Raw genomic sequence first — 18,128 nt, 5'->3', positions numbered from 1 at the left:
GGTAGTAAATCCATTAGTCAGATGTTTAACAAATAAAATTTAAGAGAGAGAGAGAGTGTTAGTCTAATCTAATACTAATCCTTATCTCAATATACTCTAATTTTTTGAATGATAATCCCGGTCTCTATTTCAGTCTAATCCTCATCTTTATTCTAATATTTACCACAGAGATTAGGATTAGATTAGATATTTTCTAATATATAATCAAATCCTAATCTCTATGATAATCTAATCCTAATGTACATTTTCATGTTTATGATGATCTAATCTAATGTAATTCTAGTCTCTACCTTAAAACTGGTACTAGATTAAGTCGAGGTACAAGTTAATCCTAATCTAATCTAATCCTAATGTTCACCTTGGTATAATTCAATCTTAACCTCTACCCCATTATAATTGAATCCTCACCTCTACCCTAATCTAATCTAATCTATTTCTCATCTTTACCTTGATCTAATCTAAAAGCCTGTTATAAACAAAGCCTGATCAAATCTCATTTTAACATCTAACCTAATCCTTTTATCCAACCTTCACACTGGTGTAAATGATTGGTTACAGTGGCACAAGGGGCAGGAACTGGAACTTCTGAGACTCTGAGAATAATGCTCTGGAGCCCCTCATTTTAGGTTAAAGCTAGCTAGCTAACCAGTTGTGTGCTAACAATGGATTCACAACAGACAGCGATGCAGGAATGCTAACAAAACTGAGCAAAATACAGTACAGTGGGGGTCAGAAAGTCCTGCAACTGCTGGATCTTTTAAAACAAAGATCCTAACTCGACTCATTGTTTACCACAGAGAGTGTACGATGCTAGCACAGTTGCGAAAACCACACAGCTAACAACTCAAATATTAGCCAATTATTTTATACATGATGCTAAGTTTTGCTGAGGGAACAAACGCCATAGCGCCTCCATATATATTTATAAATGTCATTATTTTCATTGGCAGAGAAATCTTCCAGTCTGATATTTGTGTTTAACTCCCAAACGTTTCTGGGAAAATGCTCTTTCCCATATCAGCAGAGCTCCTGGCTGAGCTGGTGTTATTATTTCAGTAATCACATACTGAACTGCTACTTCATGTCAGATTTCTCAACACAAGCCACATTTTTCTCTCATTCGCTCATGAAGAAAATGGAGCATAAGGCGTTTATCTCTATAGTTTATCTTCATATTTCATTCTTCAGTCCTCCTTCTCTTTTTCCATCTTTTATTTAAATCATGACTCTGTGCTACAACATGCATTGACTCGAAATATACCCTCCTCTTCTCTTCTAGAGAACCAGCAGAGAAGCAACTCCTCTTCTTTTCTATCAAAAATTGGCTTATATTTAAAGGAAAAGCCTGGTGGTAACCAATACCACCCGCCCTCCCCCAATCCATCCATCGGTGAAGAATTAACCCCGTGGAACTCATCCAATATAAATCCATCTGTTCATGTGTAAAACTGAAATTATTATTATTAATTGTTTAAACATTATTTTGCGCTCATTCCACTGTGTTATCGTTGCTGCAGTAACAGCTTATTCAGGACGGTCCACATATAGGGATAATCATTAAAATGGTGAAGATTCCTGTAAGGAAAAAAGTCTCCAGTGTCAGTGCTTTGTACGAGTCAGAGGTAAAGCTGTAACTTTAAGTTTTCCTGCATATTCAGGACAGAGGAGTATAAACAATTGTTTATAGCTGTTATAACGTAAGTGACAACAGGAACTAACTTGTTTCACAACATTAAATTGATAAAAAGTATGACATGGCATTCTTTAATAAATAAAATATTTGAATTGTAGGCAAATTGCTTTGGTGTAAAAGGAATAAAAATTGCTGCTATTAAAAAAACTAAAAACTTTGTTGTGGTAAACTACACGCCCAAACCGCACTCTCATACCTGCAGTGTGTGTGTGTGTGTGTGTGTGTGTGTGTGTGTGTGTGTGTGTGTGTGCGTGCGTGTGTGCGTGTGTGTCTGTCTGTCTGTGTGATATTAAAGTTTATATTAAGATAAATAAGGTTTTTCCTTCCAAGTCATGACTCAGTGCTGAACTCGCAGGTTGTTCCAGAGTTCGGATAATTTTTTAGCTTTAAACTTCAAACTGGAAAAGGGAGTGACATCGAATTATTAACATGGCGGCTCCTTTACACACTGAAAATCATCTCACACACACACACACACACACACTCAGACACACACACAAATGAAACTTCACTACAATTCACAACAGGTCAATTGAGGCCTCATAAATCAAGCTGCGAATGAAAACGTTTGATTATGGGTCATGAGATTACCATGTTACAGCAGCAAGACAGAATCTGATTATAAATCTGCATCCCTGCTCTGAACAAACTCTACTGGACTGTACTTAACTAAAAACTGATTAGTAAATATCATGCATATTATTAAGATGACAACGGAATACTTATAACTGTATAAAATGATTTTTAGGATGGATTACACTATTTAAATACCATTAATTGTTATTTGGAAAGTTCAGAAATCCACGCATCCTGAAATTTTAATATCTAATGACACTCAGATTTTCTAAATGTTTCTGCTAAGCAGTTATTGTGTGAAATGATGTAGGAAATGTGCATGAATATTTGCATACATTATTTTTTATTATGTTTTCCAGTGGTCCATTTGTGCATCTGTCTGAGATTCTCGTTAGCACAATCTCACTAACTAGTGGTTGAATGTTTGTAGGAATGTTTATAACCAGCGGATGAACTGATTAGAATTTGCAATTGATCTAAACAGGGTCAAGGTCAGAGCAAGGTCAAATGTCTGAGATAATTTTTCCTCAATATGTTCCTTCCTGTTTGAAGTAAGTTCCTGTTGGTGTTGAGTTCTACTTGTGTTAAACCTGCAGTTTTTTTTATTCCTCTTATATAACAGAAATTTATCAATGAATATAATTTATTTAAGCAATATTGCAGGAGCAGGATTGTAGTTATACTAAATATGCAATATATCAGAACTTTTATCCAATAGTTCTATAAACAAGAAAATTGAATATTGTCTCATTTTAGACACAATATGACAAATGTCCTGTTTAGTTTTGCTCCTCTAGCAGAAATAGATCCCAAATAAGCCTTACTTTATAACTTTATAATGACTAGCTAGCTAGCTCACATGGATTTGTACATTCCCGTCAAAGGTGCTTCTGGTAAAATTAGCTTCCCTCCTTTTTTTTCCTCTTCAGCTGACAAAGTTTCAAATTTTATCTCAAAAGTTATATTCCTGAACAGTACTGTTTGCCACGTCTGCTGCTGATGTCACTAACTCTACCATAGTAACCTAAAGTTCTTCGAAGGAACTGGAAAGTTGAATATTACACGTTGAACCAGACGAGCGGAGTGATACATACAGTGCCGTTACAAGGAAGTATAGGCACTCTTGGAACATCACTTGACCAATCAAATTGATGAACCGGAACTAACTGTTGTATAATAAAGAATGTCATACTTTTCCTACATTTAATGTTGTCGGACGAAACAAATTAATTCCACATTGTTCACACGTTATAGCAGCTATAAACAGTCGTTCCCTCACCAGCCCTCTCTCTTTTCTCTCTCTTACCGAGAAACCACAAGTGTAAACTCCTTTGTCCTGAAGACTCGAGTCTTGCAGATGTTCAATAAAATTAAATGGAACTATAAACAGTTAATGTACAACTTGTTGGTTATTAATAAATTAAAAATTGTAACTGTTGGCAACTTGCCATGGTATAAGAGGAATCTCAAAAACTACTTAAAATATTTGCATTTAAAATGTATTTCTTTATTTGTTTATATATATATATATATATATATATATATATATATATATATATATATATATATATATATATATATAATTAATATTGTTTGCAGATGCAGTTCAAAGAATTTTAAACTGTCAGAGCTTCAGCAGTATTCTCAACACACACGCCCTTGTGTATGTGTGACTCAAACACTGCACATTAAGATTATTAGAAATGAATAAATGATCATGGGCATGCTATAAACTTCCATATTTTCAATTAGATTTTTTAACAAAATAATGATTTGGATGAAGCTGTAAATAACAACTTTTTAAATGTGTGTTTGTGTTAAACCACAAAGTTTCAGGAAATGCACTCGGCTGAGGTTGCACTAACTCAGCAAAAACACATAAGCCACTTTACTTCCTCTCATGGGTGCCATGACAACCTGTCTGTCTGTCCCCCCACCAACTCCCATCACAACATACTGCACATGATTAAACACTAATGAGGCACTCGTTTATTTACTTTCAATTAACGCAATCCATATAAATCTAATAACTGCTCCACTTTTCCTTCTCTTTTTCCAGCTGAGTGGAGAGAGCGCATACTCGTTAAGTCAACAACAACAAATCTATTAAGTTTAATGAACTTATAAAAAAATATTGAAAAAAAAAACTGTATGTATCCTCACAGTGACATTCTGCACTAGACCGAAATGATGGACCACCAAGTGAGTGTCTCAGTGATCCCAACCAGTGCCCCAGCTGTATTCTCCTAATCTCAGTGCTATTTCTAATCATGAATTTATGATTTTGGATCGTGATGATGGTGTTTACAGTATGTGCACTATATAGTGAATAGGGCAGGTGATTTGGGAAGTTCACACTCATTCTTCTCTTTGTGATTCTCCAGTGTATGGTAAAAAGCTGGATTTTTCAGTCTTATCCTCAAAAGCCCAGTATAGCTGCAGGCTTTCATTCCAGCCAAATTGGAGACACAATTGATAGATGATTGGAAACTAAGATGAACTGATTGAACAAGTGGAAGCAGGTGTTTGGCTGGAATGAAAGCCTGCAGTCACACCGGCCCTTTATGGATAAGACTGAAGAGTCCTGGTGTAGGGTGTAGGATGTACTGTAGAGTGTAGGGTATGGGGAGTAGGGTATAGGAAGTAGGGTGTAGGATGTAGAGAGCAGGATGTAGGGTGTAGGGAGTAGGATGTAAGGTGTGGGGGTATAGGGTGTAAGGCGTAGGATGTAGGGTGTAGGATGTAGGGAGCAGGATGTAGGTTGTAGGGAGTATGATGTAGGGAGTAGGATGTACGGTGTGGGGGGTATAGGGTGTGGGGTGTGGGGTATAAGGTGTAGGGTATAGGGTGAAGTGAGTTGGTTATGGGGAGTAGGGTGTCGGGTGTAGGGTATAGGGTATAGAGATTAGGGTATAAAGAGTAGGATGTAGGGTGTAGTGTATATGGTGAAGGGTGTAGGGTATAGGGTGTAGGGTATAGGGTGGGGGGTATAGTGAGTAGGATGTAGGGCCTGGTGTATAGGGTGTAGGGAATAGGGTGGAGGGTATAGTAAGTAGGATGTAGGGTGTGGTGTATAGGGTGTAGGGAATAGGGTGACAAAGCTTAAAGAGGCATGAGCGTGTAATTCTGTCTGGTTAAGCTGAGTAAACTTCAAGAGGAAGTGCATGTTCCTCTTATGGAGGTCATACAGCACTTCAAAACTGAAACACACATACACACATACACACACACACACACACACACACACACAGAGCTTCTGCTTTTTTAGGTATTCTGTCAAAACAACCTGGTTCTTTCTTTGTATGTGTGTGTGTGTGTGTGTGTGTGTGTGTGTGTGTGTGTGTGTGTGTGTGTGTGTGTGTGAGAAAGAGATGGTAACACTGATAGGGATGTTTATAACGCTGTGGTGGTCAGATTCACTGCACACTTTCTTCTGTTATGCTTTTTGTAGTAGGAGAGAATGCACACACACACACACACTGTCATTGTGATGGTATGTTGGTAATCTTGTGGAATTCTGATAATCAGTATCACTACATGAACAACATTTAATAACATGGTGCTAATTTATGATAAGTTCTGATAATTTATGCTAATTTGTGGTGACTATTAATGGTCATTTCTTTTTCCCCCTAATACTGATATAATCTCTCTCTAGTGATTTATTGATATAATAAGTAAAGTTAATAATAATAATGATAAGTAAGTTTTGTTTTAGATTTTAAAACAAATAAAGTAAAAATAAAAACATTACTTTGTAAAATCCTTTCGTTTTATTGCTCTCTCTCTCTCTCTCTCTCTCTCTCTCTCTCTCTCTCTCTCTCTCTCTCTCTCCTCTAGAGGGCCCTGCAGCACAGTTTCTCTCTTTTCCACGCAATAATGAAGGCACCGCACTTTTTAAATTTAGTAATAATTTCATTAAAAGTAAACAATAGGTGATTTGTAACTTTTTAAAAATGTAATATAATTTCCTCATTTTTAACTAAATCGTGTGTCTCTGTGTTCTATAACCATGAATAAGTATGCATTTCTGTTAATGCAAAGCAAAAAGAAATAGAGGAAGAAAATTATTTAAATTAATTAAACCGAGCCGTGTTTATCAGAAGTGGGCGGGGCTTCACGGATGCCACTTCACTATTGGCTGAATGAGCTGTCAATCACAGCCCTCAACACTCAGTCTTTGCAAGAGTAGAGCGAGAGAGAGAGAGCAGACGAGTGGAGCAGCAGCATGGAGGAGACACAACTCACTACACAGAGGTAAGTAAGAGTTACACACACACACACACACGCACACACAGCTTAACTATAGCCATGTTTTGTGTTAATGATTCTACACACACTGACACTCAAGACAGACAAACACACACACACACACACACACACACACACACAGTACAAGTAAATTAGTACGGCATTAACTCCTGCAGTGTTTGTGTTAATATAACACATTTACACTGAACACACACACACACACACACACACACACACACACACACTATCAATAGACTGTACAGGTGTCAATTCAATACTGTTCACTTGTCAATGTTGTTTGCATCAATTCTACAGTGTAGGTGTTAATTACTGCAGAGGTTAGTTCTACACAGTGGGTGTGTAGAGTGTTAATACTGCATGCATTAATTCTATACTGTAGTTGTTAATTAAATACAATGATGTAGGTGTTAATTAAAATGCTGCAAGCATGAGTTCAGTGTGTGTTGAATGTTGTTGGTGTTAATTCATCATTGCAAATATGAATGAGTGTTTGCAGTAATTCTACACAATTATGTATGACTTTAGTACTGTACATGTTAAGTCAGTACTGCATATGGTAATTGTACACCGTAGATGTCGACCCAGTACTGTGTTAATTATGGTTACGGTGTGTGTGTGTTAATTCATCAGTGCGAAGTGAATTCAAGTACAGAATAATTGTACACTATAGGTCTCGTGTACTGTAGGTGTTAATTCAGTTCTCTTTATTTTAATAATGTACGTGTTCATTCAGTATTAGAAGTGTTAACTGGCTAAGTTAATTCTGCACTGTTGGTGTTAATCCAATACTGTACATTATTCCAATACTGTAGGTGTTAATTCCACGCTGCAAACATGAATTAACATATGCATTAATTCTACGCTACATGTGTTCATTAGGCACTGAATTCTACTTAATGCTGCACTGGGTGCAAATACTTATGCATTTATTTTCTTAATACGTGTGTTAATTCAGTAGTAGTAATGTGGAAGAAGACTATGTGTTAATTCTACACTGGAGGTGTTAATTCTACATGCTGGTGGTTTCCTGTGTGTATAACCTGTAAACCTGGAGTAATTGAGGATGTAACTGATGAAGCAAAGAGAAAAACAGAGCTGTAATTAACACTCTGTCCTCAACACTGTGATTATCATTAAGTGGTGTTTATCTACCTGTGTACATGTACCTACACTCTGTCCATTTCTCAAGCATTCCATCACTCTGCAATAAGTATTGGCACCCCTCTACTCCCTCTTTTAATGGGAACAGGACCACAACAGAATGAGATATTAACTCTGTCTTTTTTCTTTCTTTCTCTAGTGCTGCAGTCATGTAAAGGCGAGCGTAGAGGACGTCCACTGAAGACCGTCCTGCATCAAACAGAGAAAAAGTAAGGAAAGGGAAATGCCCACACTGAACCGATCCACTGAACACACACTGAGGGAAAGTTCAGATTAGATGGAACAAGTTATTGAACCCACTGATGATAAAACGTTTGTAAAAGTTTGGATTTGTTATTCAAATCAATTTGCTTCATTCGCTTAAAAAGCGTTTAATGAAAAAGAATCAATTCAGTTGACCGGTTTATTCGCTCAGGAAATTACTAATAACTATTTTTTTAATTGAAAACTGACAACGATAGGTTTGATTTATTGTTTTTTGACTTGGTGAGCCTCGTTAAACTCATTATTAAATCTTCTGAAGACATGGACGAGGAGCGGAAGGAGAGGAAGCGCAGCAGCGTGCTGAACTGGGAGCAGGTGAAGCGTCTGGACACCGTCCTCACCGAGTCCATCCCCATCCATGGCCGATGGAGTTTCCCCACGCTGCAGATGAAGCCGCGGGACATCGTTAAAGCCGTGCGATGCAGAATGGCCGAGCAGAACATCTGTGTACGCGAAGTTCGGCTAAACGGTTCGGCCGCTAGTCACGTCCTGCACGAGGACAGCGGCTTAGGATACAAAGACCTGGACTTGATCTTCTGCACCAAGCTCAAGGATGAGCTGGACTTCCAGACTGTCAAGGACATCGTGCTGGACGCTCTCCTGGACTTCCTGCCCGAAATAGTGAACAAGACCAAAATAACGCCATCCACGCTAAAGGTAACTCAGCTCCGTCCTCAAACACTCGTTTGTATTTTACTAGAACATTGACAACTTAATGAAAGACACCTGACTGGTAGAACAGAGAAAATGCATTCGAATGACACGTGATGTTCGTGAATATTTTATTGTTGAACGTTTATATGGAGTTATTCCTGTGTGCATTACCTATGATGCAGTGCTGGTGCACATACTCGACACTGGAGGCTCCTTCTATAAATATTACCATATCAATGATTACACACACTTTTTAATCCATTTATGTAGCGCATCGCTATCCACGTCCCTGATAAATTCAATTCAATTCAATTTTATTTGTATAGCACGTTTTACAATGGACATTGTCTCAAAGCAGCTTTACAGAAACATATAAACACAGGATACAGATTTTAAGTGTGTGAATTAATCCGTAATGAGCAAGCCAGTGGTGACGATGGTGAGGAAAAACTCCCTAAGATGTTAAGAGGAAAAAACCTTGAGAGGAACTAGACTCAGAAGGGAATCCATCCTCATCTGAGTAACAACGGATAGTGTAAAAGCAAAGGAAAGTTCATTATGGTTTTTACATGAAGTCTGTTTGTTGAACTAGTCCACTGTTCAAAGAAGACCCTTTAAACCCTTAGAACAGACGCTTAAAGAGCTGCTACAGAAAATTAATCAGCACCTTAATGCTGTAATAACACATTCGAAAACTTGTGGGTATGTGGAAGGAAGCGGAAGTGATAAGGGAGAGAAAAACACTGGGTTCTGCTTTCACAAGTCGCTCCTCTGTGTAGATGACAAGCGAATAGTTCACCACTTCAGGCTTGTCTGCGTTTTAACCAATCCTCTATGCATGTTTTATAAACTGAAACAAACCTTTGTTTAGTGCAAACTGAAAAAATTCAGTCCAAGTAATAATAAATAATAAACGTCTCTCTCTCTAGACATTTTCCACTTTCTGGACTCGATGTGCAAACTCTCCCACTGTGTCACGTTGCCTAACGTGTGATAGTCATGTGATGGAGGAAAGAGTAACAATCATAAATGTTATGTCATCCAGTGACTCTATATTCCTACACTGAGTTACCACTTTATTATGTACACTCTTAGAACATTTAAAGGTTCTCCTAGAGAGACAACCAAAGACATGTTAAGGGTTCTAGACTTCTGTAGAACAACAGAGCTCTTTCCTATCAGAAAAGATTCCAAACTAGGACCTTTTCAGGAAGCCAAGAACCTGTTAAAGAACCTACTAAAGGACCTGAATCTGTGAATGTGTACAAGTTCAATACTTCATTTAAATTGTCTCTCTCTCTCTCTCTCTCTCTCTCTCTCTCTCACTCTCTCTCTCTCTCTGTGTTTCTCTCAGGAGGCGTATGTTCAGAAGATGGTGAAGGTGTGTAATGACTCGGACCGCTGGAGTCTGATCTCTCTGTCCAATAACAGCGGGAAGAATGTGGAGCTGAAGTTCGTCGACTCTCTGCGCCGTCAGTTCGAGTTCAGTGTCGATTCCTTCCAGATCCGCTTGGACTCGCTCCTTCTGTTCTACGAGTGCTCTCTTGAGAACCTCATGAGCGTCTCGTTCCACCCGTCCATCCTGGCCGAGAGCGTGTACGGCGATTTCTCCGAGGCCCTGGATCACCTCCGGCAGCGTCTCATCGTCACTCACAACCCTGAAGAGATCCGTGGTGGAGGCTTGCTCAAATATTGCCACCTGCTGCTGCGAGGCTTTCAAGCCCCAAACCGACAGGAAAAAGGCATCTACCGAGAGCTGCTGCAGCGCTACATGTGCTCGCGCTTCTTCATTGACTTCCCACGTGCATCTGAGCAGCATCGCAAGCTCGAGTCATACCTCCAGAGCCATTTCGTCGGGCAGGAGGAGTGTAAGTTTGCATACCTGAGCATGCTGCACGACGTGGTGCGCGAGAGCAGCATGTGTCTGATGAACCGCGAGAGATGCCGAGTGCTCGAGATCATCGCTGCGATGGCTGTGAGAGCGCTGGCTGAACACAGCGACGTCCCGAATGTGGAAAACGTCACGTGCTACTACCAGCCCGCTCCGTACGTCAAAGACGGAAACTTCAGCAACTACAGCGTGGCTCAGGTGCAGAACGTGTACACCTGCGAAACGGACCAATCGGGACAAGTCTGGCTCTGTTTGTTCATCTGAGACACGTGCTGAAAATATAGTTTCCATGTCAACCAATCAAAGTGGAGCTAATGATGGACAGCACCACAGACCAGTCAGAATGACTTCTCACGTGGGATGAGAAAGAAAATCCAACCAATCAGAGATCAGCGATTGTATAATGGACCAATCTGGACAGCTGTGGTTTGGTTTGATCTGCACAAATCCTTTTTTCCGAATTATTAAATCCAGTTTAATTCACCTGAAGCCACCAATTACAGAGCGGGAGCCATGTGATGAAACGCTTGGGTTTTTCTGACCTGAACGTTGGATTGTTGTATACTGCTTTTCATGTGCTTTAAAAATATGAAGCAGAATTCAGAACCAGAACTTTATATGACAGATGGAGAAAATGGACCAATCGAGATGGGATGGTGGTTTGACACATGGGTGTTCTTTTGTTGTTTTCAGAGAATTAGCATCACGTCTATTTGGGACACCTTTTGGTTTGGTTTCTTCTGAGGCAACCAATCATGAAGCAGGGATCTAAAGATGACATCAAAATCGACCAATCACCATGATGTTGGTTTGGTTTGGTTTGGTTTGCTGGCCTGAGGGATTTTTTTGTTTTTAATTTCCAAGAGAGAAAACATGGAGAAGAATTAGAGTCCACACCTTTCTGGCTGTATAAGAACGTTCATAAATTACTTTTTACACAAGAGAGTAAGAGGGAGAACGCAATGGTGGGAGACGAGAACGGAGAGAGAGAGAGGAGAGAGAGAAGGTCACTCGGTTCAGTTTCCAGTGGACGCCAAAATCTGAAGAAACAGATCACACTGGCAACATGAGCCTGAGAGCTAAAACCGAGCTCTGATTCTGATTAGGAAAATAAAGAGACAGGACAGAGAGAGAGAGAGAGGGAGAATATTCCTGCTAGCTTTGCTCTGGATTTAGTGTGAATATAAAAATGTCATGTTTCCACATTGCAGCAGATGTGTTCTCATTTTAGCATTAGCCAAACTCTAATATGCACGTATACTAAAATGGAGAATTTTACAGATCTATCTGTGATTTTAAGATTTTGAGCCATTATTTTACACCTCAAATACAACTTTCCAATATACTATATATCTTTGTACATCTATAAACAACATTCTCGGGTATAATTAGTCATATTCCTGCCAAAAAAAATGTCAGAACTTTAATTCCAAAGTCTCAGAATGCTCATTATATTAATGCGGCTTATTCACTGACGTGATGTATATATTGATTTTTTTTCTCCTTTAAGTAGCTTATTGACTGAAAGATATGATATAAATCCAGATGTGTTGCTATACTCCAGATGAGTTTTGATGATAAAGGATTAAAAAAAAGAAAACTCATGACACTCGGCTCACTGGGAGTCAGGATGGAGGAATAAAATAACTGAAGAGATTTTTTGAAAACAGAATTCTAAAACTATTCAAGTGCCTGTAACGCGATATGAAAAGACTCGTTTTAGTGTGTGTTTTTTAGAAAAATGCATTTGTTATGCATTATTATAATGATATAAAGGAATATTAGGGGCAGGGTCTCCTCTGCTGATCTGCAAGGGCTGTTAATTGCATTAACAAAGGTGTGTGTGTAAGCTCTGTGTGTGTGTGTGTGTGTGTGTGTGTGTGTGTGTGTGTGTGTGTGTAAGATATGTGTTACTCCAGGACGCTCACCTCCTTCTGTGTGACCTCAGTGAGCTCCAGCTAAGCTCAGATTAGTATGTAGAGCCAATGCCATTACAGCGGAAGGAGAAGATGAAAGTCATTTCCATTCGATCACAGCACAAAATGTAAAATAGCGTCACGCTCGTAAACTTTTTTAAAGTTTTCACGCCCAGTTTGGCATGCTACACATTACAGCATGGCGCTGTAGAGTTCTGGATGGTGATTGGTCAGAAAGTGTTGATTGGTTTTCTATAACAGCGGCTCTGACAATAGTGCAGGTTTATATTAACACGCTCGTTCTGATACGTTACCGTTTCTATGGTAACAGCTCGTTCACAGGGACATGTACAGCGGACGCTCCACATAAACGGATTTGAAAAATAGTTAATATGGTGAAGTTTTCTCCAGAGTAAGGAGATGTTTATGTAACATGTATGGAAGGAGTCTCCAGTGTCAGCGCTCTGTGACAGTCAGAGGTAAAGCTGTATAGGTTTTGAGACATTTTCAGGACAGAGAGAGAAAAAGAGATAGGCTGAGAGAGTGTGATGTGTTTCTGCAGTGTGGATTTTCCCTTCATCTTTAGACCTCTTTATCATCCTCGACATCTATTTTTGACTCCGCTGTTTTCTGTAATGTGATGCTGAACATTTAAAGAATATTTTCATGGTTTATGATGCTGTGAAAAGATAAAAATGTTACAAGTGATTTAAAAAAAATCATTACTGTGTGTTTTCTGAAAAATCTAGCTTTATTATTTTTTTCCAGCACATTCTGGTGTGTTCATATATACTTACAGATTGTGTATTTGTGCAGTTGTGTGTGTGTGTGTGTGTGTGTGTGTACGTGTGTGTTTAATATGTCTGTATCACAGGGTTTACCGTTAAATTGAAATTAAAGTGCCCTTGAAATTGAGTGAAGGTCATGATTTGAGTGTTTTTTTTATATCAGTTTTTACAAGCAGTTACTCATCCATTACAGCATGTGTCTGGTTACTTCAACTTCTAAACTAGGGATTAATCGATAGTGACTAGGGTATGTGGTTTGGGACATGCCCACAGAGCTTGTATCTAGCACATAATACTTGTTGTTAATCTACACAGGTACATCTAGAAAAAATTGAATATCGTGGAAAATTTTTCCCGTAATTTAATTCAAAAAGTGGAACTTTCATATATTCTAGATTCAGTACACATAAAGTGAAATATTACAAGCCATTTTTGTTTTAATTTTGATGATTACGGCTTAAGGCTCATGGAAATCAAAAATCCAGTATCTCAAAATATAAGGATAAAAATTTATGCAGAAATGTCAACCTGAGAAGACTCTAATCCGCTAATTAACTCAAAACACCTGCAAAGATTTCCTGAGTCTTTAATCTCTCAGTCTGGTTCTGTCAGTACACACAACCACAATCATGGGGAAGATGAAAGTAAATTTTGCATTTCATTTGGAAATCAAGGTCCCAGAGTCTGGAGGAAGAGTGGAGAGGCACAGAATCCAAGTTGCTTCAAGTCCAGTGTGAAGTTTCCACAGTCAGTGATGATTTGAGGTGCCATGTCCTCTGCTAGTCCACTGTGTTTTCTCAAGTTGAGAGTCAATGCAATGTCTACCAGGAGATTTTAGAGCACTTCATGCTTATATCTGCTGATAAGCTTTATGGAGATGCTGATTTCCTTTTCCAGCAGGACTTGGCACCTGCCCACAGTGCCAAAACTACTAGTAACTGGTTTCTGAACATGGTATTACTGTGCTTGATTGGCCAGCCGACTCGCCTGACCCGAACCCCATAGAGAATCTATGAGAGACACCAGACCCAACAATACAGACGAGCTGAAGGCCGCTATCAAAGCAACCTGGGCTTCCAGAACACCTCAGCAGTGCCACAGGCTGATTGCCTCCATGCCACGCCAAGTTGATGCAGTAATTCCTGCAAAAGGATAAAATCCCTGCCCGAGTATCAGCGCATAACTTAACATACTTTTCACAAGGTCGACATTTCTGTATTATAAACTCTTTATTCTAATATTTTGAAATGCTGGATTTTTAATTTCCATGAGATGTAAGACATAATCATCAAAATTAAAACAAAATAAGGCTTGAAATATTTAACTTTATTTGTAATCTAGAATATATGAAAGTTCCACTTTTTGAATTAAATTACGGGGGGAAAAAACAAATTTTTCCATGATATTCAACTTTTTTGAGATGCACCTGTATATTAGATTAGTGTGATGCATAGTGCTGCTGCTTTAATGCGTGTCCATCGTAGGAAATAGGGATTAGGGAGTAGTGAATAGGGAGTAGGGCGCCTTCAGTGATGATGAACAAGGGGTTAGGGTGCACAAGACCTACATTATCTCATTATGTAGCTACAGAGATTGTGCTATATTTAGGGTTTTGTGATAATCACATTAACCTGCATCTCCTAATCTAATGAACTGCTTAACAGCTGAGAGAGAGAGAGAGAGAGAGAGAGAGAGAGAGAGAGAGATTTAGGTAAGAAGTAAAAAAAGGAAAAGTCTTATCTTGTCCACTTTGTCCTTATGTCTTGAAAGAAACCCATGAGGTAAATAATAATATGCAGTTATCAGAATTTGATATATTTATTTGTTTGTTTGTTTGTTTGTTTGTTTAATCAGTCAATACATCTCATCTGGATGCAGTTCACATACGGCCCAAATTATTCCCAGACTCAGTAAGCTTCGTTATGATGTTATAAGTAAACAAAACTAAATATTTTGTCTTTAAACGACAAATCAGTGTTCAAATAAATAAATAAATACATAAATAAAAACATTTATGTACGTGTTTAGAATGAAATCTTCACTCAGCTAAACAATGCATTCATACGTCGACCATGTTGCTTGTGATGAACACACATAATTTATGTCCTGAATATGATATTAATATGGAGGCAGTAATGTTTGTGTTGTAGCGCCTCCTCGTGATAGGAATGCGACATTACATCTCATACACAGCTACAATTCTTTACCTTTCTTTTGTTTAATGGTTTCAGGTAAAACCCAGTCTCTGTGCACTTACAGTATAAGAATTTCCTGAGTTATTCATCTCTAATCTGATTCCGTGAAATTATATTTCTACATCGTCCTTCGATACGAGCTTATTTATTATTCATTATTTATTTATTTGAAAGCAAAATTGTAACATCTAAATCAGCTGCTTCCAATCAGTCTGTTATTGTTATTAACACATTTAATACATTACAGTGTCGCACAATGGTTAAGTTGTGTTTATAACTTACCCAATACTCCTCGACAAGACACTTGTAATTCTCAGTGTTGGACTCGTGCAGTGTTTCCCACACACCACCGGTTCAACTAAAACTCATCAGATTTATAAGGAGATGAGCAGCACTTTTCTCTCCATCTTATTTCATTGTATTTATAGAACTTTATTAGTGTGACCTTCTCATCCATTTCCTTCTTCTCATGATTTTATTAGCACTATTTAGAGAGGTTTTTTTTATAGCTGTTTTTTTTAAATGATCAAAAGCCTGTGTTTATAAACAAATATTTCAGTTTTTATGACATCATTTAATAATATAAAAAAACACCACTGTCCTGGAATAACCTTATTGGAGAGATGGTGACCTTTAACCTGCGCTCCAGCTGAGGACTCTCTGAGCTGAGTGTGTGTGTGTGTGTTTGTGTGTGTGACATCCAAACAAACACGATGAGTGTTTCAGTAAATCTCCAGAGGCTTTTCCAGAGGTTGTAGTGAACTGTAAATGTTTTGGCAGATTGATAAAGCAACTGAATGAGAAGGAAAACCAGTTATCAGGGCCATGTGTGTGTGTGTGTGTGTGTGTGTGTGTGTGTGTGCGCGTGAACAGTTAAGGCACTTTAGCCAATGTAAGGTGTTACGAAGCATAGGCTACTCTGTATGGTAAGATAAGGTACTCATTATTATGAAACACATTCCTCAATTCAGCACACACACAGACACACAAACACACGCACACACACACACACAGGGATATAAATTCCACTGGACGTTTTTATGTGTGTGGTGTTCAGTGGAAAAGCCGCGGCTGTGTCTCTTCACCGCACACAGATTTATCTTCTCTCTGAATTCCAGCTGTTGTGTGTCTTTGGTACTCGGTTGTATTTTAGAGCGAACCCTCACACAAGCTCGCCTCAGAGATCTGCGGCGATAAGATACGCTGAGATACTCTAAGATACTCTAAGATACTCTGAGATACTCTGAGATACTCTAAGATACTCTGAGTCGCTAACTGTTTGAGGTGAGCACTTTCTAATAGATTTACTGTAAATTATAAATAAATATAAATACAAGTATATTAGCAGCCCACTGAGTTTATATGTAAAGTTAAGAATGAAGTAAACGTATTTATTAGTCAGTCTCTCCAGGATTTAGTGATTTCGTGATCGCAGAAATGACCGCAAAATCAAGGAAACCCCGCAATATTCCGAGGAGTGTGCAATTTTCCAAAATTACCACAGATTTAACGCAAATTCGGGCCGAGATGCGTCATGTGACGTCATCACGACGCGCGTTCAGCCAAAGCACTCTTCCATTCACGTGCGTCAAACACGAGTACAGATAAAAGCTCTCGTTTACCGACAAACATCACTGCGAAAGAGCGCGCAGAACTATTTCGTGCGATTGTGATTTCGCCGATTCTATGTAAATTAACTGTGATGCTATAAAGCAACAAATCCACACAAGTGTCTCAAACGATTCCTCAGATCAATCCTACTCCACGTGTGGTTCTACGTTTCTTCAGTTCCTCGCTCAAAACTTTAAATTAGTTCCTATTAACTGTGGTTTCAGCTTATCCTGTTATATAAATGTGTACAGAGACATTAGGAAATAAAATAAAGCTCAGAAGGAAGTAGCAGAGATGGTTGGTGCATCTGGTGAGTGTATGTAGCTAGTACAGTTAGCTTGCTTTGCTAATCTAACCTAAGAATCGTATGAAGCCAAGCAGGTAACACGTAAATCAAGCTAGTTAGCTTTATAAGTTATATATAGCTACTACTGTTTCTTATTGGAACAACCCTGGACAGGCCACGCGGACAAGAGACAACATTAGCACTCGCTACATGCTCAAAGGATACACAAGCGACTTGTCACATACTAGTGTGAAGGTAGCGTAACTGTAAAGGTACAGAGAGCGTGTGTAATATTATTCTGTTTATTATGGGGAAATATAGTCAACTAAATGTGTCAGAAAATATCACAGGTAGTACGAACAGAGTGGATTAGAAATGTTCTCGTGTGTATCTCCACTCGGCATGGAGTTATGTCCACTGTGCAGCTCTCTCAGCAGGGAAAAGGCCGAATCGTGAACGTTTTCTTCCTTCTTTTTCTCATCATCCAAGAAAAACTCAAGAAAAAAGTTATTTACCTTTGCTATCGGTCCGAGCGTCACGCGCTGGCATCACAGAGCGTTTCACAACACTCCCATACAGTGAGGTAATACTCACAAACACCAGCGCTAGCTTAATGATTTTTAACACTTGTGAGCAAGTGACATGATTCAGATGTCTGGCTCTTTCACTGAGAGAGAGAGAGAGAGAGAGAGAGAGAGAGAGAGAGATAACGAGAGATATTGTGGCAGAATATTCATGAGCTAAACACATTTGGAAGAAAGAGATGGGGATTCTGGGTTTTCCTCTGAGATGATGTTGGGATCCTCTTGTTTTTGGCAATT

The 18,128-nt window shown here is 38.8% G+C and overlaps 1 protein-coding gene across 1 annotated transcript; it reads left to right on the top strand.

The window, feature by feature from the left end:
- The first annotated feature begins 6,139 nt into the window (after positions 1-6,139).
- Positions 6,140-11,203, top strand: tent5ab (terminal nucleotidyltransferase 5Ab). The gene is made up of 4 exons (XM_053642554.1): positions 6,140-6,526; positions 7,842-7,911; positions 8,226-8,623; positions 9,975-11,203. Exons 3-4 carry the CDS (start codon positions 8,228-8,230, stop codon positions 10,773-10,775), a joined length of 1,197 nt encoding a protein of 398 aa, XP_053498529.1. The 5' UTR covers positions 6,140-6,526; positions 7,842-7,911; positions 8,226-8,227; the 3' UTR covers positions 10,776-11,203.
- Positions 11,204-18,128: the final 6,925 nt, after the last annotated feature.

Source organism: Ictalurus furcatus, chromosome 15, assembly GCF_023375685.1.
Source record: "Ictalurus furcatus strain D&B chromosome 15, Billie_1.0, whole genome shotgun sequence".
Classification (NCBI taxonomy): Eukaryota; Metazoa; Chordata; class Actinopteri; order Siluriformes; family Ictaluridae; genus Ictalurus; species Ictalurus furcatus.
Note: the sequence above shows the minus strand (reverse complement) of the source record. Positions and strands in the feature narration are given on the sequence as shown.